At 35.9% G+C, this 26,700-nt stretch overlaps 1 protein-coding gene across 5 annotated transcripts; it reads left to right on the plus strand.

Annotated features, from left to right (window-relative positions):
- The first annotated feature begins 20,564 nt into the window (after nt 1–20,564).
- On the plus strand, nt 20,565–25,974 carry LOC138125271 (CKLF-like MARVEL transmembrane domain-containing protein 8). Of its 5 annotated transcripts, none has more exons than XM_069040507.1 (6): nt 20,565–20,706; nt 20,836–20,917; nt 21,811–21,939; nt 24,039–24,233; nt 24,289–24,411; nt 24,479–25,974. In XM_069040507.1, exons 3-6 carry the CDS (start codon nt 21,820–21,822, stop codon nt 24,551–24,553), a joined length of 513 nt encoding a protein of 170 aa, XP_068896608.1. In that variant the 5' UTR covers nt 20,565–20,706; nt 20,836–20,917; nt 21,811–21,819; the 3' UTR covers nt 24,554–25,974. The 5 variants fall into 5 exon arrangements, with proteins under 5 accessions (XP_068896608.1, XP_068896609.1, XP_068896610.1 ...); XM_069040508.1 differs by having other exon boundaries at nt 20,586–20,706; nt 20,841–20,917; XM_069040506.1 differs by having other exon boundaries at nt 20,608–20,706; nt 20,768–20,917.
- The last annotated feature ends 726 nt before the right edge of the window (nt 25,975–26,700 follow it).

Raw genomic sequence — 26,700 nt, forward strand, 5'->3', positions numbered from 1 at the left:
TGAACGTTGACGGAGTCGATAGCGACAGTGAAATTGACGAAGCGATGACTGATACGCAAGCCCTGCAAAATAAGACTTGCTTCCGAAAAAAATTGGAGACCTGTATAACATTGAAAATGTCGAAAATAAAGTCGAAGAGATATATTTCTTGTTTCTTCGCTTTTGTGAAAAGAAAGCAAGTAAGACATTTTCACTGTACATATTTAGTTACATATTTTCTTCTTGTTGCACCATTGTAGTTAAAATGTGTTACTATAATGAATTTGTAATTTTGTCAAGGATGTATTTTTCTTTGTAGTTCGTGCGGTTGCCTAAAAAATTTAATGTGCACCTCGGCCAAAAAGTGCCTTTTGTCCTCCCCTATTTTAAGGTCCCGGCTCCGCCTCGACTAGAAAACCCAGACTCATGCACTTTTTGGCCTTAATACACAATAATTATTTGATCATACGATAGAAACATTAGACCGCAACAAGGTCTTTTTCGAACAAAAGTGTTTTCTTGGCAAAATGTTTACTAAAATTTCCGGTCATTGTTCACTTTAACTACTTCTGGAATTTTCCCGTTTTTTCTGGCAAGACAGCCTCAGGGCGTCCTCCTAGATCGTTTCCCACAACTCAAACTTTGTGCAAATGAAAATTTTCCTTACCCTTTAGTTATACTAAGACTTGGCGCGACCTTGACGCGACCTTGAAACACAACAAGAGAGAAAAAAAAGGCATTTGCACAAGGTTTGAATGGTGGGACACGATCTAGGAGGACGCCCTGAGGCTGTCTAGCTAGAAAAAACGCGAAAATTCCAGAAGTAGTTAAAGTGAACAATTACCAAATTCCCAGATGTCAAAGGGATAAATAAACATTATGACTAACCAGTGTAATAACATTTCTTTAAATAATAAACTCACAAGTATATGCAACCAACAAAATTAGAAAACGGTGTCAGTATAAGCGTAAGTAAATGAAACTGCACTTGATGCAAACTGATATATTTTTTTTTATAACTGACAATTTCAACACTTGCCATTCTAATCGTAAAAGAGTTGATATCCACATGAAATACAAGAATAGGCAGAACATGAAACTTAGTAATACTAGATGAGTAATCATTTAATCGGTTTATGCTTATTGCAAGAATAAATGCCGAAGAGATGTTTTGTCATTAATAATTTTAATCGGTGACGCTTTTGATGTTTATTACACAATTTCATATAATTTCTGAGTAAGTATGATCTCAGTGTTTCTTATCTCATAATATACCGTCAGGACAGGAATGACAATTAAACTTATCCTTGTAGGTTTTGAAAGAATGTATGTATTAAGTATTTAAAAGTTTAAATACCTGCCTCATAGTGATTTATTTTTATTTACTATGTTATGATGACATAAGAACTACACGTAAATTTAGAAATTATTTTACTTTTTATTTTAATTCTTCAAAATATTAAACTGCATTCTTGATTCTTAAATTAGTTAAATCTCCTATCCCACCTCCACCCGGCGGCACGGCAATTTTGCCGGAGTACATACACTATTACGGATAATACTATCAAGTAATAGTGCAGTGCTTATCAACATAATTACCGGCGTCTCGCCTCCGCATTTTGACTTTTTTGTGTTTTATGTTCTGTGTCAATGTTAAGGAATTTCCTCACGATGTGACATGAGTATAATAATATACCTTTTTGAATTTCAACCACCAATGTGTTCTCTAAGTCCAAAATTTTTAAATTTTTAAAAAGAGATTTATCAATGATCGATTGTAAACCGCATATGTGTTTTTTATAATTTCTTGTATTTATAACACGATCTTGTATTGCAAATATAAAACCCTCAGTCTCAGGATGAATATTTGATTTTTTAAGCCATGCATGAGAAGCTTGAATATTAATTTCTGGCTGTTCTAGCTCTTTAAAATATCTCCCATGTAAAGACTTTTGTTTTATATTTGCTATAGTGTCAGGTATATTTGGCTCAACAATATCTGAAATTATATTATCACTTAAATTTAAAGGTGTGTAGCCTTTATCCGCTGAAACCAAAGCATTAAAAAAAGTGTTATCACTAGCTCTATTAAGAAAATAATTTTTTAGTGAAGCAATTTGATTATGTTGTAGAATTTCTAGATTTGAAAAACCCCTGCCACCATTTTCGCGTGGTAAATTAAATCTTTGAATAGCAGATTTGGGGTGATGTTTACAAAATTTTGTAAAGAGAACTCTAGTTTGAATATTTATATTCTGTAAATTAGTTTTGGACCATTTTATAATACCAAAAGAATAGGTCAACAATGGAACAGCATATGTATTAACTGCTTTAATTAAATTATTACCGTTTAATTTTGATTTTAAAATAGATTTAATTCTTAAATAAAATTGTTTTTCTAAATTTTCTTTTATAATTGAATGTTGAATATGATTTGATTGATTAATACCTAAATATTTATAAAATTCTCCTTTATTTAAATTTTTAATTATTTCTCCGTCTTTAGTTATATATTCTAAATTTTCGTAATGACCGCGACATATTGATTGCGTTTTACACTTATCAATACCAAAACTCATGCTAATATCATTTGAGAAATTTTCAGTTATTGTTAATAAAGATAAAATGTGATTCTTTTTAGATGCATAAAGTTTTATGTCATCCATATAAAGAAGGTGATTTAATTTTGATAGTGTGGTATTATTAATTATATATTAAACAGATTTATTGGATAGCAGATTTATAATCCAAGTTCAGGTAACCAGTAATGTCTGTAAATCTGGAATTATTTTTCCACGATTACACAACCGTTTACGAGGGCCATTCGGAAAGTTTTCGGAATCGGATAAAAGTAGGGCGGTGCACACGAGTTCCCGTCAGCATAATATTTTATACCTGCGGTTGAACGCAATCCTTTAATCCTGCACACGAATTCCCGTCAAGGTAAAAGTGTAAGTAGGTACCCCAAATTCTAGACTCGAATTCCCGTCAGAAGAAAATCTCCTCATCGGGCCATTTTCTCTTTAAAAATTATTTTCTTTCGGGAAACAAGGCGAAGCCCGAAGAAACCTTCCTGTAGACCGGGGGCGGCGTAATAGTTAAGACTCTATCAGTACCCGAAAAAATGTATAAAGTTGACTCAAGTTGCAAAAAACCACTTTGCATTTGCAACAGCATTTTTATGGCATTAGTCATTTGAAATTACTTTAAAACTGTACTTATATGAAAAATATTCAACCCCAACTATGATTTTCTGGTCCCTTTGTGCCTTTATTTGGTTCAAAAATATGAAAAAAATGCAAATTTTAACGAGCAATTTGTTTGCATAGCGAAGCTCGGCTGAGCCACTGCAATAATTGCAAGTCAAAAAAAGTCACTTTTAATCCGAATAACACATACTATTTTTTCTCCAACCAAGTAAAAGACCTGTCTCATGAGAAGTGCGAATCTCATAGGCACATTTAAATAAAGCTAGCGTTTTATTGAAATATTCGTGTAACCAAAGAGACAATTTTGACTTTTGTTTTGTTTACGTGGTGTTTACGTGTTTAGTTGTTTTTTTCAAATCAACGTCAAACTGTTGCAAGTAAAAATTTACCCTGAACAAAAATGTTTGAAGAATTATCCAGTACACAGTACACCACCGGACGTGGCTGAAACTGCACAAGAAATTGTTTCAAACCTATTATCAGGAAAGTCACGGGAAATTTACGAGTGCGCTTACAACCTTTTTTGACATGGTGCAATGAAAAACAAGTCTAATCCTATTCGGAAAGTGTTTTATTAACATATTTTGCCAATTTATCGACCAAAATGAAAGCGTCCACCCTTTGTCTCAATATTCAATGGTCAAGACGATACTCAATCTAAAAAATGGAATAAATATAGAAAAAATGTCAAAATTACGTGCATTTAAAAAAAGGCAGAATGATGGTTATACACCGAAGAAATCAAGGGTTCTAACAAAAGAACAGGTCGACCGATTCTTGAATTTTGCTCCGGACAATAAATACTTAATGATGAAGGTATGTATGTCTCTAGATTAAAGAAATTATAATTATAGCTTGTTTTAATGTTAGGAGTTGCGGGTGCCTGTCGTTGCGACTAATTGGTTCATTTGAAAATTGATGACATTGAAGATGTTAAGTCAGCTTGAACCTAGTACCAGTAACAGTACAAAATCGAATGCAGGTTTTCACGGCCGTTGTCAATAGGGTTATTGTTTTCCGGGTTGTGCCGCGGTCGTCTGGATTGCTGGGTAGCTGACGTTTCAATAGCCATGCTGCTATCTTCTTCGGAGCTTGTAAATAAACTGGTTTGGTCTATTCCACATCCGATTCTGGAAAACAAGAAAACCGTCATCAACCGTTCAAGCAAACAACTATCGGAAAATGCTACTACCCTACTCTCTAAGCTAAGGGGATGAATTCTGCAATAGCCCCGGCCAGGATTCCACAGGAAGAAATCATCACTGAAGTAGAGACAGCAATCCGTCATTTACCAAAGGAAGAAGCAGAAGAGATTCGTTTGGAAACTTGCAGAATCCTCAAAAAATCCAAACCACCAAAGCGAAACCTTAGTAGAGATGAGTTGAAAGCACTCAGTGAACTCAAAAAAGATAAGGACATCGTCATCTTACGAGCGGATAAAGGCAATATAACCGTCATAATGGACCAGAATGAATACAATGACAAAATTAGCCAACTATTAGACCCCGAACATTACACCAAATTAAAGAAAGACCCCACACCTACAATAGAACGTCGAACCAGAGAAATTATTAAACAATCCTCAATCCCCCAACAGGAACAACGCCCCCTTCTACCATCATCTACCAGACCACCCAGTTTATACGGACTCCCGAAGATTCATAAGTAAGAATGCCCTCTACGACCAATTGTGTCCACTATGGGAAGCCCTACCTACAATCTGGCGAAGTATCTTGCTAAACATCTTCAAACATACGTAGGACACACAGATTCTTTCGTAAAAAACTCATTACATTTCGTTGAATCAATCAGGAATGTGAGATTGGACACTACAGATATCTTGGTCAGCTTCGATGTAGTTTCCTTGTTCACCAACGTACCCGTCGAAGACTCGGTCGAGTTAATCAAACAGAATTTGATAACACAAGGACTACGGGAGGATATTCCGGAATTGGTACGGTTCTGCTTAACATCAACATACTTCCTATGGAAAGGAAATTACTACGAACAGAAGGAAGGAGCAGCAATGGGATCCCCACTATCTCCGGTCATAGCCAACTTATTCATGGAAACTTTCGAACAGGAAGCCCTTGAGTTAGCTCCACTTAAGCCGAAACTTTGGAAACGGTACGTGGATGACACATTTGTTGTATGGCCACATGGACGTGAATCATTAGATCAATTCTTGAACTACCTGAACATTCATCCATAAAATTCACAATGGAAATAGAAGAGAACAACCAGATTCCTTATTTGGATGTGTTGGTAACACGGGACAAAGACCAGCTTCGTCACACAGTTTATAGAAAGAAAACACATTCTGACAGATACCTCAATGCACAATCTCACCATCATCCACAACAGAAAAGAGCCTCAATGAAAACTTTATTCCATCGCGCTGAAACCATCTGTGCTGAAGACAGTAAAGAACGGGAATTGAGACATATTAAGTGGGCGCTGAAATGCAATGGTTTCTCGGACAGGGACATTCGATTTGCAAGAAAAGTTAGACAACACACCGAACAACAAACTTACCGGAAATTTGCTTGCCTCCCATATGTACAAGGAGTAACGGACCGTATTAGGAAAATTTTGGAGAAGAGAAACATTGGAACCAGGTTTACCACGGAAAGGAAAATCTCTCAGATCCTTCCAACACCTAAGGATAAACTCCCCCTGTTCCAGTCTGAAGGGATTTACAAAGTAGAATGCCTGTGCGGGAAATGCTACATCGGACAAACAGGACGTTCAATCGGTTCAATACAATGTCGATTAAAGGAACATAGTAGGGCCATCAAGCAGTATGATAAGGAGAAATCAGCATTGGCGGAACACAAATTCGAAGATGGAGACACACGTTCGACCTTGAAAAAACAGTAGTTCTGGCTAAAACATCCAAATACCATCAAAGATTAATAAGGGAAGCAATCGAGATTAGAAAAAATCCAAATAATTTCAACAGAGACCAAGGGGTTGAGCTTTCTAGCACGTGGAATTCCGTTATTCGACCATGTACGCACCCCCCCCCCCCCACTAACTTCAGTCACCGAGCCACGCCTACCACCCCCACCACCAATCCCACGGGGACCACTCCCACCACTAACCATATAAATAGCCCAACACGGAATAGACCAAACCAGTTTATTTACAAACTCCCAAGAAGATAGCAGCGTGGTTAGTGAAACCCAGCAATCCAGACGACCGCGGCACAACCCGGAAAACAATAACCCTAACAGTACAAAAGAACCGATTGCTCCAGAAATGATCCAAGAGCCAAGTACCACGATGACCTATACCGATATTAACAATACCAGTGAAAATCTTCATGCTGTTGACAAACCGAGTTTGATTAATTTTTTCCAAAGTTGTTCGAACTGTACTTTTCATATTAATATTAAAAACTAGTAATTTTAGTCAGTTCATTTTATAATTTTTTTCGTACTCGACGCGTTTTTAATCTCGACTTCGTCTCGATTAAAAATCCCGCATTTCGTACGGAAAAAAATCACTTTTCCTAACTTATTGCACAAATAGCTATTATTTTTCATTTTAGTATAATTGCATGATAACTCCTAGGATACGAAATACGTAAACATGTCCATAACAACCGGGGAATAATACAGGGCGTAATAAGAATAAGCGAGCGTAATAAGAATAATCGGGCGTAATAAATTCATAAATGCCAATTTTTTGTTTTTTGAAGAACACGTATAGTGAAAAATTAAATCTTGTATGCACCACGGCGTCACCGAATGATTACGCCCATCGAACGATATCCATCTCTCGGGATAAAGCCCTCGAGCTGGATTCATCCTTCTCCGGGCGTAATCATCGTTGTATAAATTGGTGCATAAATAGCTATTAAGTCTAGTATTAAATAGTAGTTTATTTGACGAGTTTGTGTGTTTCATTCGCGTTTTAAAATGGCCCACGCGTGCCAAAAAAGGCCCAATTTACACACGAACGAGTTGAATACAACGTTTTTTTGTTCGACGAGCCCCTTAAAGGCTCCAAATCGCTGAAAACCTTTAAAATTAGCTTGACGTATCGTTTTGACAAGTTGTGACATTTATCAAAATTCGTTCACATAGAAGAAAATTCTCAAATTCTGACAGTGTCGAACAAAAAAGTACTTTTAATACTAGGAGGCAAAAGTGTTGCCTTAGTAACACGCAACTTTTTTCTACAGTTACGAAAACATCAACTTTAGTGACCAAAAACGGTATTAAAAGTAACCACTTTTAAGACGGTTGGAGAAAAACCAATTCTTTATTCGTAGTAAGTGAAAGTGACATTCAAGTTACGCACCACACTTGATCAAGGGCATTAACCTTCAAATTAAATGTTCGAAATGACGCCCTCCGTTATCGATGCACGCTTGTGCCCTTCGAGCCATAGAAGCTTGAGTTCTCACCAACATGTCGAAATTTCGTCGAATTGAATCGGCATCGGCAGCATTATTCACACGAACAGTTAATTCTTCGACGGTGTTAACTGAAGTCTCATACACAATCTGTTTTAAATGGCCCCATAGAAAAAAGTCACAAGGATTTAAGTCCGGTGAACGAGCTGGCCATAAAACTGGTCCATTACGACCTATCCACCGATTTTCTAAATTAGCGTCCAACCAATTTTTAACACCTGGTGTACTATGACCGGGCGCTCCGTCATGTAAGTACCACATATCCCTCCGAACTTGCAACGGCACGTCATCCAAAAGGTCACTCAGCTCATTTTGTAGGAAATTTAAATATCCTTCACCATTTAAATGTGGAGGTAAGACATGTGCCCCGATTAAACGATTCCCAATTATACCTGCCCAGACGTTAATCGAAAATCTTTGTTGGAAACCACGTTCTCGGATTTGGTGTGGATTTTCTTCTGACCAGATGTGGGTATTATGCGAATTGAAAACTCCATCTCGAGTAAATCCTGCTTCATCTGTGGTTAAGACGATGCTTAAAAAATTGGGTTCTTCGTTGATTTTTTGAAGAAGCCATTGACAAAATGCAATTCGACCAAGACACGCCGAGATCTTGAACGGCCTCGATTTCGGTGGACAGGACTAAATGCTGGACAGCATTCACAAAGGTACGTTCACAGGGAACTTGGCGACCGGGAAATCTCTCCATGTACAAACGCCTGGCTGCACCACCATTCGATAAAGCTTCCCCGTAGATCAGCACCATGTCTGTTAACTCCGGATTAATGTACTGCACCATTTTTGACGATAATTACGGTAAATTCACTTTCCAATAAATTGTAAACACGGCCGCATGCAGGTGAAGGACGTGACTAAATTGTGTCAGTAAGTTTTTGCAAGACCTATCCGTCTGGGTTTTTGCCGTATTTACTTTTTTTGCGTTAACCTTTTTCGTACGAAGCCGCTGTTCTTCCACCGTGCCATCCATAAACGACTCGATGACACGGAATATGGTGAAAATAAATGTAAGGATAAATTTGAGTTTTCGAAAAAATGGTAAATAGAAAACTAATTTGTTTTGATGTGTTCTATCACCGTTTAAATTTTCTTAACGCATTTCAATAACACGCTGTAGTTCTAATAAATGAAAGGTATAAGAAATTTTCGTAGTTGGGTCAGTTAGAAAAATCATGTCGGGTAGTGTTATTATTATTATTGGCCACACCCACAGATAATACACTGCGCCGCAAAATTATCGCATAAAGTAAAAATGAACCGTAGTTCTTTGTATTTTACTTCTTCTGCGATTTCCTTATGCTGAATCTCTTATTTTATCGTATTTCTATTGTTTAGTAGCAAAAATCGCCATGTTGATAACTTCTAAAGTTGTTTATTATGAAAAGTTTGTAGGTATTAGTGTTATTGGTCAATTTCGTAAAGCATTTTGATTGTGGATTTGAGAGACGGTTAGTAAGAAGTTTTGGTTCCTTCAGTCATAAATTTCGAAAATGAATCCCTACGAACGTTTAAGTTGACATACAACAGCCGAACAATGTGCACAAATTGTTGTACTAGCCGAAGACGGTATTAATCAACAAGATATTGCAACTGGGAGACAGGAGAATACTCTAGAAGACCTGGACAAGGACGCAGATGAACAACAACAGCTCAACGGGATCGTTTTCTGCTTTTACAGTCGTTGAGACACAGGACTCTGACTGCTCCAGCTTTGCAAGTTATGACTTTAGGAAGATATCAATTCCAAATTAGTGCAAATACTGTTGGAAGAAGACTTGCTGAACACGATTTAAGGCCCAGGATACCAGCAAGGGGCCCACAGTTAACAGCGGCTCACCGAAGAGTACGATTGCTGTTTACCCAAAATCACGTTGATTGGGAATTGGATCAATGGAGGTTAGTAATGTTCTCTGACGAGTCCAGATTTTGCCTGGATCAAGTGACAGACGTGTCCGGGTGAACCGATGCTCAGGAGAGCGATATGCTCAATGTAACATTATCCCGAAAGTCAATTTTGGAAGAGGTTCCGTTATGGTTTGAGCAGGTGTCACTTTCGACGCTCGCACAGAGTTGGTGGTGCTAGAAAGAGGAAACCAAAATGCGGCGACGTACATTACCAATATTCTGGAACCTCATATTGTCCCATTCCGAACATTTATTGGGATGACTTTATTTTTATGCATGATTAATGGTCGACCGCACGTTGCGGGAATAATGCAGCATTATTTCCGTGAGGTCGAAATTGGGTAAATGCAATGGCCAGCAAGGAGTTCAGAACTAAACCTCATCGAGTAATTGTGGGATCCTACAGATAAAGAGTTAGAAGATTACCAAATCCACCAACAACTCTTCATCAGCTGTCTTTGGGTCTAACTCAAGTTTGAGCAGAAATTAAGCAAAGAGTTATACAAAACCTCATTTTAAGCATGAGACAATGTTGTGCAGCTGTAATAAAAGCACGGTGTGCCAACACGCACTATTAAATGTTAAATTTCTTTGTTTTCTCCGAATTTGAATTTTTTAATTTTTTTGTTTTCTTGATTTCTTTGTTGTGTTCTGATTATTGTAGTGTTTACTTTTATAAATCTACTTCTTTAATACTTTACAGTTCGAAATGTTGTAACTGGAAATAAATTTGGCTCAAAAACACGAGTTTTGAAATTATGCGTTAATTTTGCGGCGCAGTGTATAATTGATTTCATATAAATGTTCATCAAGTGAGCTGTGCATTTGTAAAAGCACCTTTAATTTAGTTACATTACAAAAATCACATTTATGAAGGTCATGTCCAATAAATCTTTACTTGGTAAAAATACAAAGACAAAAACAAATAAGAATTACTTTAATTTAATCAGTAAAAAGACGTAACATTGCTTTCGAAATCAGCAATGTTAAAATGGACAAAAACTGAAAAATTAGTCAAATCGGGTTCACGCAGAGCAAGCAACTTTGAAAGTCAAAGTCACTACTAGCTTTAGCTTTAATACCAACAGAAAATCAGATTTTCATGGCTTGCTTAGATGCACATTTATATGAAATTGAGTATAGTTATTTACACAATTAGTGAGATAAAAGCAATATTACAGGATTCGAGTGTGAAGATTGCAGATGACGAGGGCGTTAGCCCGAGTTCATCTGTAATCACACGAGTTTCGTGTAATATGCTTTAGCCCACGTGTTATGTACAAAATCTTATCTAAGACCGCCCCGAATTTAAAAAAAAAGGTAAATCTTATTTATTTCAGCCAGTTTCATTACACCACTCAGTGGAATAATAACTTACTTATCCCACTGAGTGGGGTAATGAAGCTCACTTATCCCACTGACTGGAGTAATGAAATGCGTCCAGTAATGAAGTTCCTTATTCCACTCAAATGAGTGGGATAAGTGTCATTTATCCCACGGGATTAGATAAACCAATTAATGGAGTGGTTTAAAAAAGCGTCAATATGAAATTACAATTTTTATTTGACGAACAAGTCAAATGCGTTTGTACATACAGGTTGTAATAAAAAAAAGTGCATTTATTTTAACTGGTAATAGGACTCATACTACTACAACTTTTCTAAATATGTAATTTTTTTTCGAAAACAAATTCTGAAGGGTTTTAAAAATTAATCTAAATTTACTAAAACTTTACTTACCAACCTATCAAACGATTTCAATCTAACTACCTTCATTTAATAAACAAACAAAACAAGGAGGTAACAAAAAAGTTAAACCTTTTTATTCATCAAATGCAAAACGAAGGGAATAAAAACATTCAGTTTTTGTGATTCCTGTTTAAAAAAATGTTCAGTTGTAATTAATGAGTACTACATATTACCAGTTAAAATAAATGCACTTTTTTGTTGTTACACCCTGTATAAAGGTTATACTTTTAACATATGACAACCACTGGTGAATTGGGATAAATCACTTTTTGCAGATGTCAATTTATTATGCATTAAATTTTTACCGATATCATAAAGCGAATGAATTAATATCGCATAAATAAGTACAAACTAGCTGACCCGGCGAACTTCGTACCGCCTCAGAATCAATGTTGTGTTAACTTATTAGCTGAATTGAATGATGTTTTTTTATTAAGATAAAATGAATAATCAAAATGAAAACTCCCATGAATTTACGACAATTCATTGAGTACTGAAAAATTAAGTTTTTTCGGTAAATTCATTTGCAAGAAGTGAGAGTATAATGAGTAGTAGAGCAAATTACTGTGTCCCGAGTTGTAACTAACTATGCAGTGAATTTGTTATCAATGAACCATAAGGATTGACATGGCGTAAACTTTATTTCATGTCGGAAAAATAATTTTGAAATTAGCAATAGAAACACCATTGACGCGAAATAAAGTTTATACTTGTAAATCTCTATGGTTCATTGATAAAAAAATTCACTGTATAAAAATAATCCGGAATTAACAATCACCATAAACGGATTGAATATTTTAATGAGTTTGGTTGGGATGCAGTCAACATCTGACGGGAAGAAAATGTGGAAAATTAAATTAAAAATTGGAAAGAGAATTACTAAGCATATGCGTGTTTGTTGGAAATATTTTGTAGATGATGATTTTGTTCCACTGGTTTGTTGGTTTGATGGTTTCGACGCACTGTTCATTTTTTTTTGTTTGATAGTTTCGAGGTTAGGTATGCCGCACAGCAATAAATGTTCAACCCTAAAACAACTTCCCCCGCGACGTAGCATTACTTGGGGTAGCATTTAAATAATTACAGACAGTTGACGTACTTAAATGCATAATTAGTTAGATACAGGTGCGATACAGTGGATAAGTGAATAAGCCCATTTCTAGCGTTAGCCATGACATAGCAGCGGGTATGTTCCTGGACGGATGTTGGCCTTGTAGGGTCCTTTGATGGTTGATATAAACGCGAGATTAAAAAAAAAATACACAAACAAAATTGCAAGGGGACAAATTCGGCGAGCGGGCTCTCTACTACAAATTGCCCCTTATTGAGGTGAGACTCCAGTTCCACTACTGTCTGTAGTGTCGCACTCCCGGTTTGTCTGAAATCATGGTCTGAACATAGTGACCCATGTAACAATTGATTTCTGGTTCGGGACACGACCCAACATTGAAGCAATTACGGAAGGGTTGCGATCACAGAAAATCAGTTTGAAAAGTAGACCTCGACGGCAAACGCAGGCTTACCACTCTTCCAACGCATGATGGCAGGGTAGGGAACCAGCGGCGGCCCTAGCCCTTTATCAGGGAAGAGCGAGATTGTCTTTCGGCGCCCTTTGGTCGACAACTTCAAATCAATTATAATTCAATTTCTGATAAGAAAATACAAACATTTTCAAAAATTGGATTTTTGCGCCCCTTCCCACCTGGCGCCTAGAGCGGCCGCTCCACTCGCTCTACCCCAGGGCCGCTACTGTAGGGAACAAATCTTGAAAACCATGGCTTCCGAATGAGACCACTCTCGTCCCATTACGACCCCTACAGTCTGAATAGCGCGCATTTCAAAAAAGGAAGTTATGTTGTCGCACCCTGTACAATGCAAAAGTAGGTGTTGTTGATCACCATTGATCACACTTGGTGTTAAAACTCAGCTAACGTTAAATCTCAATTAAGTTCAAATTGTCGATGCGCGCACAATGACAGATTGTGACAGATGACATGACCTTTCAAAATGAATTTTCTTCATAATTTTTTTTTTCGTTAGTTATTCGATGTTTTAATAGTTATTCTGCTAATCGGGGCGGAGACAAATCCAACAATATAAAGATCATAAAAATCTGTCCAGCCGTTCTTGAGTTATAAATAGCGTAACTAACCCGACTTTGTTTTATATATATACAAGATAGAAGATATCTATATTAAATCATAACTTTTTATAATGAATTTTATCCTTTATTAACCAAATTGGCATGAATACAGACAAATCATTTAACTTTGTACTTTGCATAAACGAAATCTTATTGACTAATGGTATCGTTTCGCGTATAAAACAAATGTCACACAAGTGTTAATCACAAACTACAATAATAATAATATACTATCCAGTATCAGTATCAGTATAGAGTTGGTCAATGACACAGTGGTTCAATCAATGAAACTTGTTTCGACATACGAGTATGTAGGGAAACGAACTTTATAAAAGAATCGGTTTTATTTCTGACAAGTCTCAAAATTATAATATAACAATAACAATTGAATTCCCTACCAACTTCCTAACTCTAGCCTACTTGCTTCGAGGGTCACTGCACAGCTCCCCCCTGAGTGATAACGTAATCTTTTAACAAAAAAGCTGGTTTAACTCGATCAATGGAAACAACTTTTGCACTATTTTTGATTTGGATGGTGAACGTTTTTTCATTCCTGGAGATTACTCGATAAGGTCCATCATAAGGGTGTTGTAAAGAACGCCTCACAGCATCATGACGGAGAAATACGTGGGAACAGGTTGCAAGAGCTTTGTGAATAAATACATTCGATCTGCCGTAATGAGCAGCGGCTACAGGACGGAGAAGTTGCATTTTACTCTTCAAATTTTCTGCGAACACTGACTGACCTCTGATTTCAAATCGGCCAAAAGTTCTCCTGGTAACCTGAGAGTATCTCCATACACTAGTTCGCTTGTTGAAGTACCCAAATCTTCATGTAAAACTGAACGAAATGTTTCAATCCACTGAGGGGATAGCAGCTTTCAAAGGTCTGTGTCAACATTCAATTGCTCCGTTTGATTGCGGGTGATAAGCTGTGGTGTGGCTTGTTTTAGTTCCAAATATTTTGGCTACCTCTTTAAAAAGTGAAGATTCGAACTGGGTTCCTTGATCGTGTTTTATTTCAGCAGGTACTCCGAAACGTGCGATCCAACCCGACAAAAACGCTTGCACTATTGTTTCGGCTTTGAGGTCTTCCAATGGTATGGCTTCTGTCCAACGAGTAAAACGATCAATACACGTTAGAAGGTATTTGTATCCTTTGGACAGGGAAGGGGACCTACGATGTATATGTGCATCGTCTTGAAACGTTCGTTTGACGTTGGATGTGTACTCACTAGACTTCTTGTGTGTTTTCCAATTTTACTTTTCTGACATTGAATACAAGTACGAGTCCACAAAACGCCATCTTTGTTAATTGAAGGCCAAATATATTTTGTACGAAGAAGTTTCGTTGTCGCTCTGATACCCGAATGGGATGGATTATGGATACTTTCGAACACTTGGCATCGAAATTGTTGGGGAATGTAAGGTCTGATGACACCTGTAGAAACGTCACAATACATTTGTTTGTTCGAGTCAGCTATCGAGATTTTCTTGAAATGTAAATTTGAATCGGTCGATGTCATCAACAACGATTTTAATTCCTCGTCGTTTTCCTGAGCTTCCGCCACTGCTTCGTAATTGACAGGTTTAGGGATAAGAACCTCTTGAATTCTGGAGAGCGTGTCTGCAACAATATTGGCCTTTCCTGAAATATGTTGAACATTGGTAGTAAATTGACCAATGTAATCGAGGTGTCGTAACTGACGAGGACTTGCTTTTTCTGATTTTTGCTTAAAAGCGAAAGTAAGTGGCTTGTGATCCGTGAAAAGAACAAATTCACGTCCTTCCAGCATGTGACGAAAGTACCTGATGCTCAGATATGCTGCCAGCAGTTCACGATCATAAGTGCTGTAACGCTGTTGAGTAGCATCCAATTTAGTAGAAAAAAATGCGAGCGGTTGCCATTTTCCTTTAACGAGCTGTTCTAGAACTCCGCCAACTGAAAAGTCTGATGAATCTACATAAAGTGCTAACGGTGCTCCTGATGATGGATGAACTAAAAGGGTTGCATTTGCTAGAGTTTGTTTACAGGTGTCGAAAGCTCGTTTTAACTCTTCTGTCCATAATATTTTGGCTCCAGTTTTCTTGTTTTTACCTGACAATATGTTTTGTAATTTGAGTTGTGCTTCTGCTGCGTGAGGGATAAATCTCCGGTAATAATTTACCATTCCTAAAAAACGTTGTAAGTCTTTAATCGTTACAGGTAACTTAAAATTTGTAATGACTGCCACTTTCTCGGGCAATGGTTGAATACCATTACTATCGATGAGGTATCGTAAGAATTTGACGTTGCTTTTACTAAAAACACATTTAGTCCTATTGATAATAATGCCATATTGACGTAAACGTTCAAAAAGAAGTCGGAGATGTTGTTTATGTTGTTCCTGGTTATTAGATGCTACCAAAATGTCGTCAATATAAGGGAAACAAAAATCAAGATTTCTTGTGACTTCGTGGATAAATCTTTGAAAAGTCTGAGCGGCGTTGCAGAGCCCGAAAGACAAAGGGAAATTCAAAAAGACCAAACGGAGTGATAATAGCTGTTTTCGGGATATCTTTGTCTTCGACTGGAATTTGGTGATACGCTTTGACTAAATCAATTGTGCTGAAGACTGAGTTCCCTGCGAGCGTTTGAGCAAAATCATGAATGTGTGGAATGGGATAGCGATCTGATATTGTCACATTGTTCAGCCTGCGATAGTCTCCGCATGGACGCCATTCTCCGTCCTTTTTTGGAACCATATGTAGTGGGCTTGCCCACTCGCTGTTTGAAGGACTGCATATTCCCTTTTCTATCATTACTCTAAATTCTTCTTTTGCAATTTTCAACTTCTCAGGGGAAAGTCTACGGGCTTTAGAAAAAATTGGCGGTCCAACAGTTTCTATGCGATGTCTAACATTATGTTTAACTGTAATGTTGCCGTTACCGGGCGAACTTGAAATATCTGTGAACTCCTTTAACAGGAACTGAGAAGCAAAATCCATATAGGCGTCTGTAGATTCAACCATAGTTCTTTCCTTTTTTGTGTTGCCGACATAAGGCGTAATTTCGGATCTAGCGAAGATTCTTTGCTTTTTAATGTCTACCAAAAGGTCGAAATGGTTTAAGAAATCAGAGCCAATGATCGGTTTTGACACGTCCGCAATAAGAAATTTCCATGGGATCTTTTTGAAATTGAAGTCTAAAGTTAATGTTCTGTCACCATATGTGCCAATTTTCGTTCCATTTACTGCCGACAAAAATAAGATAGTATGTCCTTTGCTTCTATCGCTATAACGTGGTGGAAGAACTGATACATCTGCACCTGTATCGATCAAAAACTGTGTTTTAGTTGTGACATCTGTCATAAAAAGGCGACTGATTTCAGAGCCATTCTCGCCGGTCGCCGCGTACGAGTGGTTTACAAGTTTTCCGCTTGAAAAGAACAGGGGGGCTGGCAACGATGAGCTCTAGAACCAAACTTCATATGGTACCAACATGGTCGAACATCAGGGGTTGAATCTTGCCTTCTCCTTTGTTTAGGTTTATTGTACCAGTTTTTGGCTGGTCGGTTATTCAGAGCTTCAACCTTTTGAATTAAATCTTCTATTTGATTTTGAAGGTTTTGTAAAATTTCAGGCGGATCCACAGTTGTTTCATTAATGACTGTGTTAGTAGTAGCCTGCATGATTTTATCTGCTTTTGATGCTAATTCCTCTAACTCGGAATCAAAACACGAAATTACTCTTTGACATTGTGCAGGCAATCTTTGAATCCACAAAATTTTTAATACGTCATCAGAGAATTTGTTATCTGAGAGTTCCTGCATTTCGCGCAATAGTTGACTAGGACGTGTGTCGAAAGTATGCAATAATTTTTTAAATTTGGTTATATCTAGTTCCGAAAATCTATTTATCATTGTTGTTTTCAATTTTTCGTACATGTTATTCTCGGGAGTTTTCATTATAACATCACTCACTTCGCTTAAAATATTGCTCTCAATTGCTGCGACTACGGCATGGTATTTTGTGCTATCTTGTACAATACCGCAGTTAATAAATTGAGATTCCAATTGCTTGAACCATAAGGCAGGGTTGGACTTCCAGAAGGGAGGAATCTTGAGTGAAACCCTTGATACTTGTGATGTAGTTTCTTGGTTATTCTCCTGTTTAGACATTCTGTTCGACGTCGGGGTCACCAATGTAGGGAAACGAACTTTATAAAAGAATCGGTTTTATTTCTGACAAGTCTCAAAATTATAATATAACAATAACAATTGAATTCCCTACCAATTTCCTAATTCTAGCCTACTTGCTTCGAGGGTCATTGCAAGTACTATGGCGGACAATAAATTTAGGCCGGCCTGTCGTTGGCTTGACATCAAAATGTGAAGCTGGCATTATGTTCAACTAACCCCTTTTCGATTTTTGTCATTCTTGTCATCGTGGCAGCAATAATCAAAATTAAAATTGCGAAAAGAAGGAAAAGAAGCGTGCACCAGAGAGAAGTGCGTACTACAAATCAGTTATGGTAGTGCGTCATGATCTGTAAGTTACGAAAAGGGCGAAGGAAACATCAAACAACTTGAAAACCTTCAGTTTGACAAACTACTGCATCAGTCATAATGACAATAAATGGTCTCTTGCATTGACTTTTTGAAATGTCAGAAATTTGCCGGCCTAAATTTATTGTCCGCCATAGTACGTATACAGGGCGTAGAATGGATTTTGGTACATAGGCACTTTACGTGTAAAAGTAAAAATCCTCGCATATGGCTCCCCTAATTATTTTAGAACAAAATCTTAAATACAAAAGTTGTAGAGTTTTAAAAATGGTTCCCAATTGACAACCAAAGATGACAATGTGTGATATTCGACATGTCAAACTTGGAATTGGTCGCTCCGGATAGAATGCACGAAATTTTGCTTGCATGCCTCTAAAAGACAATCCGAACTAATACATACATACCATTTTACGAAGTTAACTTTTTCTTCTTTGTTAAAAAGTTCATTCTTTGATGAATCAGCAAACTCGTTACGTTTGTCAAAAAATTAACTTTATTGCTGTCGGGAATCATGGCTATTACTATTTTATCGATAGATTTTTCATATTTAATTTTTCTTGTCTAACAGAATCAGATGGTGTTAGAATATAATTTTAAAAGGATTTGGGTACTATCGCGGCCAAAATACTTTGGTCGTCACTTTTTGACACTTCAAATGTAAATCAAGTATTAATGTCAATATACATGACAATTTAAAATTATTCTTGTCAAAAATATGGCACCTTCAGTTTTTGATAAATATAGAATCGTCTTACTTGCTTCTGAAGGTTGTCTAAACCGCGACCACGTTGATCTTTTGCTTTTGAATCCTGCCTCCGCAGCTGGGATTTACCCCATCCGTATGACACTGATAGATTAAAATAATTTTGACAGTAGTAAAAAATAAGGTTAAACATCCTAAAGTTTGCTTTACAATTGAATGTCATTTATGTCACATTGACGACCAAAGTATTTTGGCCGCGATAGTACAATTTTTTTTACTCTACAACTTTTGTATTTATGGTTTTGTTGGAAAATAATTAGGGGAGCCAATATCCGAGGATTTTTGCTATTACACGTAAAGTGCCTATGTACCAAAATTTATTCTACACCCTGATGTAAATTGATATATTTTTTTAAGTTGATATTGAGAGCGTCTCATAACATTATACCGTGTGAGCAACAATTATTGTTTGAGTTGGCAATAAATTCTGGTGACTTTTGGTGACTTTTATGTCATATTCCAACAAGAAAACAATTTTATTAATATACTTCGTCCAGCGAGAGATTGGGAGATTTTAAATTGTATTAAATTAACCCAACACTAGAAAATGCACTAGAATGCATTAATTAGAACATAATTTCAGGGCAAAAATGTTACTGCTTGAACGATATATTTCAAATTTTACGTGCGCTAGATACTCCTTTCTCTACGTAGAATTTAGTGATTTTTATGCCAATCAATCTCTCGCTGGACAAACTTTAGAAGATTACAAAAACCAAGACGTTTAAATTTGAAATGTATGCCAGCTGTCAATAATGTCAATAAAACAAACCGAAATAGGTACTATCGCTGGCCAAAAAAAAAACCTCGTACACAGATGACAGAACAAGGGATCCAAAAATTAAAAATTTGAGTTGTGTAAAGATCACTTTTTTAATAAAGGTTCTGTAAGCATAAGGTTTGATTTTTTGTTTGGCCAATAAAACGGTACCTTTATCAACACCAACCTTAGCAGCAATTGCCCGTATCGAAATGCCGTCTCTTAAACGTTGGGCTATAGTTTGTTTTTGTTCAGTTAAACCCATTTTTTCGCATTGACTTTGACACTGATAATAACGTTTGACGTTGTAGACTTTGATTTACAATACTAAAATTTTGGCTGTACCTACGAGCTTTTTTTGGCCAGCGATAGTACAATTCACAGTCTTGAAAATTTCATGTAAAACTGCTTATTACCAACTGAAACAGTTATTGTTGCTCATCTGGTATATATTATTTTAGAATTGCTCATTTGGCAAGATTGAATGATGTTCTATTATAGTGCATCCACCATTTTAACAGGTAATAAATCAAACAATATTTTTTTTTATAAAAATAAAATATTAATTCACCATGACTGACTAGAAATATAAATGTTTGATTATTATTGATTTTTTTAACGGTTTCGGCAATTTTCTTTCTTGTCAGCAACCATATCTTTTTCTTTAATAAAAAGCATCGATTTATTACGTTTAATTTGTCATTTATGCACTTCTGTGGCAATTGCCATATACTGCCCATAACATATTTAATGATATAGCTACAACGATAACTTTTCTTTAATTGTTTCAATATCTCACCCATTACAGATAAGAAAAGAAGTTATTTCCGTTACGTGGCATTTCAAATCAACTACTTTCGATTTAAATGTTTTTAAATTTTGCATATTTAAATCAAAAATATTTAGTCGTAAATTTATGCATTTATTAAAACAAAGCTGATTTGACCGGCAACACATTACTTCCCCGAAACGGTTCGTGATCTGGAATCCGTTTGGGAAGTGATTATCTCGTGTTTTTTTCTGTTAAACGATTTTCCGATTGATTTTTCTAATAACCGAAATAAATAAGCCGATCCCACCTTGTGGGCGAATAATGAAAATAGAACGACGTTGGTGCTTCGACGCGAATCAGTGTGTTTCCAGACATTCGTGGGCTTTCGTAGTCGGATCGGCGAGGTTACACCCACCAACCATAAACAAAACTCCAACAGGTAATTCAATCATTAAAAATAACATTAGTAATACAATGTAATCTAACCACGATAAACGCAGTCTCGAAGTGAACCGTAAATTTTAAATTCGAAGTAGGTAAATCAATCGTTTGTTGCTTCTTTTGCAAGAAAAGCCGATCGATCCGCTTCCAGTGACTCAAGCCCGTGGTGGATTTTATCAACACGTTCAAACACTCCCATTTCGTCGACTGTAAGCATTGTAATATTTATTTTACGAATTGATAACTGTTTTAGTCATAATCCTTTCAAATAGTGTTAAAGCAGAGATGATAATGAGTTGATCCTTTCAACACCCGGCCCCGCATCATTAATTAAGACGCAAAAAAGCCATTAGTTAGTCATTCAAAATTTATTTTTCAAATTAGTGCAAATTAACGATTGGTTTGTGTAAAAACAAGTACGAGCATTTGTAAGATAAACTTGTTAAGTAAAAATAGATGATCGCTTGCAGTGTCTTGCATGTAATTGGAATTCCTATCAATCGTATTGGTGCCAAAAATTTAAACACAATTCGAAGGAATCTGACCATAAAACCAAACTGAAATATTTACAATCGCGTTAAAAGTGTTGTTCTAAACATTCCTGTTTATATCTACTAATTTAGGCTAATAAATAAATTTTTTGAATCATTGCTGGTAACTCGCCGGATTCGGATCTGAGATACATTTTATTCCAAGCAACTTTTGAGTAATACTTATTTATACTGGATGAGTTATATTTATGTCGTAGGTACACAGTGCATTATTTTTTTGTAGCTCAGTTCCCCATTTCAGCCTCAGCTTTCCGCTCGTTTTCCCAATAGGCCATATTTTTAGTGTAAGTTAAACACGTCACCCAAAAATAATTTTTCGATTTAGATCTGTTAGCGACTGTCTGAATTTGTCATAATTGAAATTTATGTGTATAACACATCTTGCAGCGTGACGTTGTCGATGACCCATTTAGCCCAAGAATAACAACGTGTCTTATAAATAAGGTTTTTTAAAGAACGAGAGGGTAGGCTTGGGCAGAAATATCCACCGAAGCTTTCCTTCGACACGTATATCATGTTTCTAAATCATGCCAAAAATATTCGCATTTCAGAGTTAATCTATGAAAATGTCTCACACGGTTACGGTAACTAGGACCACCACCACCACAACCACATCCGCAATCATCCTCAACACGGGATATTTAAAAACATGGCCAGGCCTTCTGAAACTTGCTCAATTGGTAAGAAATATTTACAAAATATCAGTTATTTTAAAATAGAAACTGACGTCAGTGATTCCGCTGCGTTACCACCACGTCCAGTTAAAATCGTGAATTTTACAAGAATAGTAATTTGCACGGAGGATTATGCGCACTCTGCATGACCGTAAAACCCTATATTGCACTAATCAACTATAAAATTGTTTTTATGAAAACGGTAAATGTGCTATTTTTGGAAACACGCTTTCCGTTCGTTTAAAAAAAAATCCCACTAACTTTTAACAATGTCGAATCATTTAATTTAATTAATGCTAATGATTTAAAAAAAAATCAGCAAGACAATTAGGTATTTGTTTATAATTTCGCAAATATTAAACATACCTAAACTTGTAGGCTGGAAATGAAAACTAACAAAAATAAGTGTACACATCTAGTGATCATCATTGGGTGAAACTCTTTTACATAGATTGGTAGGCACTTTAAGTTACCAATTTCTGTTGACAATATTGTCATTTTTAAACCTCTTAATTTTATAATGATCGAGTGGGTCGATAAAAAATTTTGTATAAAAAATAGTTATTGTAGAGTTAAACGCCTTAGACTTATTTTTATTCCCTCATTTAAAAAATACTGTTTAATTCATATCCTGGGAAATTTACGAGAAACCGTACAAAAAGCAATTACCAGCGCATATTATACATATTATAATCTACAGCGTGATCAACAATGAGAGAGTCTGTTGGCAATGAAACAATTAAAAAGTACTGGTGTTTTTTGTCTGGTAATTGGCATTCACCGGATTTTTTAACTTGAGACGACATTAAAATTAAAAATATTTTTGGTTATGCCGGTTATGTTTATGCTATTACAAAAATAAACCTTTGATGGTAAATTTCAATTAACTTGGCAAATTTCATTGTTACCAACAGATTCAGTCATTCTTGATGACACCGTACCACTGAAGTAAAATGAATTCACGTTGTTTTGGCATAATGGGAGGCCATAGAACGTTTGCATTTAATTTGGTAGTAAAGCTGTCTGTTAAATTACGTTATGTTTTTCTAAGTTTGAGGTTATAAATAGCGTCAATGTCTAGTGCATTGTTGTCAGTTTTAGTAGTTTGCGATAGAAGAATATTCAGACATCGCGGAAAATTCAGCAACATGTTATGTTCATTTTGATAGGTCCGCATGTCAGGTAGTTTAGTGACGGAGATCAAACAGTGTGTCCAACGTTAAGAAAATAAATCATGGACTCCCATTATGTGAACTGTGTTTATTGTTTACCCACATGTTTTGTAGCCTATCTACTACACTGGTTATAATAATAGGTACCACAAAAAACTAACCTCTAAACTTAACTCTTGGCATTTATATCCTGCGTTCATTTAATTTATCCTCAAAGTTGGCGTTAAATGAACGCACGATACCTAACCTGTGTATTAGTAGTAACAATGCGAAATTTTATTTAACCAATTGCTCATGTGTGCCAACCTACCTACTTCAAAAGTTTTTTTGAGAAGTTGTAATACATAAAAATCGCTGCAAAAACAGCTTTTTCTCTAGTTCTACTACCCAATTTTTTTAGTTTGGGTGCTCTTTAAAAAATGAGTTTCGAAAATGCATTTAAATTTTTCCACATTTTGTTAGAGTGGTAGAGAAAGTAGGCTCGATCGTGGTTCCTAGGGGAGTGTTTGAGAGTTAGATTTGAGTTGGTTTTCACAAAATTTGTGAAGGTAATTCAAGCAAACTTAAATAGTTAGCATAATATTTATATTTTATTTTCACTCTAGAAACATTTTGTTAATGAGCAATTTTATTTAACGCAGATATTGATAATTTTGACAATAAAAATGCAGCCAATTATCATCGAAAAACGCCCCTAAGAACCAGGATGGAGCCAACTCTCTTTAATATATGTACTAATTTTACCTTTTGTATGTGTGTTATAAATTGTTTTTGAATAAGTAAGCCGGCCGTGAACTTCATGACTTCACTCTTGGTTTTATACTCCATATGGCGCTACAATAAAGAGGGTCTAGGTCGCCTCGGCTAGAGAGAAAGTTGTGTCAAGCACACCTCGAGGTCGATGATGAATAATGTCCCTTGTCTTCATTTCAGATTTTGGGCATCGTTGTGGTAGGATTGGTTAGTTATTACTACCGCGACTACTATCTAGGCAGCCACCAAATCGACCAAACACCTGAAACATTCTTTTTACTGATGGCCGTTACGTTTCTCATAGGAACATTTACACTTTTATTATCTTGCCTTATATCCATATCAACGGCGTCGATAATTTCCAAGACTGTTTACGTAAGTCCTTGAAGATAAGCACAATCGTTCTATTCAAGTCTTCTTAATCCAACAGGAAGTGGTTTACCACGGTTTCGCCTTCATTCTTTATTTGGCTGCAAGTCTAACGTTAATCATTGAAGTCAATTACAAGAAGCGGAATTACGGAAGAGATTATGAACCGTATTTCGCAGCAGCTGTAAGTAAACCAAAAATATGCAACTTGAGAACTCAGATCTCAATTCAACTTTTTTCTTCATTTGCAGATACTAGGTCTCGTCCTTTCTGGCCTTTACATATTAAGTACGGTTTTCGCAATGAGGAGTTACAGAGGACTATAAAATCAACAATTACGTTAATTGAATCATTGAAAAAAACGTCTCTTTAATTTAAGTTAACCACAATTTTTTAATTTATTTCATTATGATGTATAAGTTCACTTTACGTTACTTATTGTTAGAATTTATCATTTTCAAACACATGCGGGGTATAGGTAATACTGCCTGAAATTCTCAAAATACATAAAGCTCGTTAATATTAAAAAATACTCATATTGAGGATTATAAAGTTGATATTTTTATCTCAGTTTACTGAAATTTTTTACGTAGAAAACTGTCGTGACATGAATTTATGTAAAGAGCGATCAAATTAATTTGTAATCGAGTTATCCATGAATCCGAAATCATATGTCGTTACTTGAACTCCACGTTCGAATAAACACAGCATGAAACACACGTTAGATCTCAACATATTAATCGCAAAGACATACGGATTCAAATCCATGGATGACTCTATTACAAATTAATTTGATCGCACCATATTTGGAATATAATTTTAGGTCTGCAACCAATTATACTCAGCCTTGTTGCAATCATATACAGGCTCATTATAAATGATTGTCCCATCGTAGTTGGCGTTGAAAACCCACACAAATTTTGGATGTGCCGCTACCCTCGCAACGTTAGACAAAACTAGTGGACAGATTTATATCATTTATAATGACCCTGTAATATGGTTCACAGTTTTTTTTTTTCGGCTTGGCCGCAATACTGATTGTATTATGATTTTTTAAATACAATTTTGTTAACCTAAATGAAATAAATTAAAACATGACAAGATAGCACATGTCACCACAGCCTAAAGTATTAATTAAGTTTTCTAACGTACAAACAATACATTTTAATTATTTTTGATCGTGACGGAAAGGATTTAATCGGATTAAAGATCAGATCAGTTGTCAATTTGTTTGTTTTTCATCTTAATTTCTAGAAATCTATCATCTTCAGAAATACCAGGAATGAAAAAGTTATTGATCTAGGTGATCTGGGTGTAATGTTGTAGGGATATTGTATACTTTGCGGTATGCATTTTTTTGTAGGAAGTCAAAGCCTATTGAATATAAGAACTACAAGGTGATTTGGCTAAAACGTGGATTGAAAAAATAAGGTTTCTGTTAACGTTACTTTGAAGAAAAACTTTATGTGCACATACATTATGGGGGTTTTAGTTAATCACCTTGTAGCACATTTATTTATCCAGAGGTGTCAAAATGTATAGCTGCCATTGGTGTCTATTTACTGTGCCTAAAAGATATGCCTTAGTATTTTGTATAGTTTTACTATATATGACTGGTTCACTTTATACATAATATTTAAAATTTTGTAAATGTTACATTTACGTGTAGGTACACAATTTTATATATAGCATTTATGTGATTGTAAAAATGTAATCATGATTTAAAAATAAATTCTGTTGGTAGGTATACGAGTATAGATAAAATTTGTGCCATGTGATTATTCAATTATAAAAGAATGAAGTACCTTGACAATGACCTGACGTCAATCTAACAAAAAAATATCTTGGCCTGTTGCGTGTTTAAAACAATCGTGATACGTGAACGGCTAATATACAGGTTAATCAAAAGTATGGAATGGGCGGTTCATTTCCGTAAATATGAACTTTATAACAAAATTTCTTTAATAAAAGTTTTTTTACTCATTATTCTCCATTTCTTAGCCTACTAGTTGTTTTTGTCTGTCAACGCATTTCCATGGGCACGTATTTTTTTTTATTGCCAACCAAATAATTTATTGGTGATTTTTATTCCTCCTTTTTTTCTTCAAATGACTTGATATTTTTTCCTATGATTTAATAACAAAATTTTAGAGAAAATGCTCATTAGCTATTTATGCACCAATGGCGTTACAACGACGATTACGTCCGGAGAACGATGAATCCAACTCGAGGGCTTTAGCCCGAGAGATGGATATCATTCGATGGGCGTAATCATTCGGTGACGCCGTGGTGCATACAAGATTTTATTTTTCACGTGTTCTTTAAAAAAAAAATTGGCATCTTTGCAATTATGAATTGATGAGGGCGTTATTAATTCATTACGCCCGCTTATTCTTATTACGCCCTGTATTATGCCCCGGTTGTTATGGACATGTTTACGTATTTCGTATCCTAGGAGTTATTATGCAATTAT

The sequence above is a fragment of the Tenebrio molitor genome, chromosome 3 (genome assembly GCF_963966145.1).
Source record: "Tenebrio molitor chromosome 3, icTenMoli1.1, whole genome shotgun sequence".
NCBI lineage: Eukaryota > Metazoa > Arthropoda > Insecta > Coleoptera > Tenebrionidae > Tenebrio > Tenebrio molitor.

Coding starts and splice junctions, on each gene's coding strand:
- LOC138125271 (XM_069040507.1), top strand. CDS start 21,820: ATGAAAATGTCTCACACGGTTACGGTAACTAGGACCACCACCACCACA. Junction 21,940..24,038: donor TTCTGAAACTTGCTCAATTG/GTAAGAAATATT, acceptor TCTTCATTTCAG/ATTTTGGGCATCGTTGTGGT. Junction 24,234..24,288: donor TAATTTCCAAGACTGTTTAC/GTAAGTCCTTGA, acceptor TTAATCCAACAG/GAAGTGGTTTACCACGGTTT.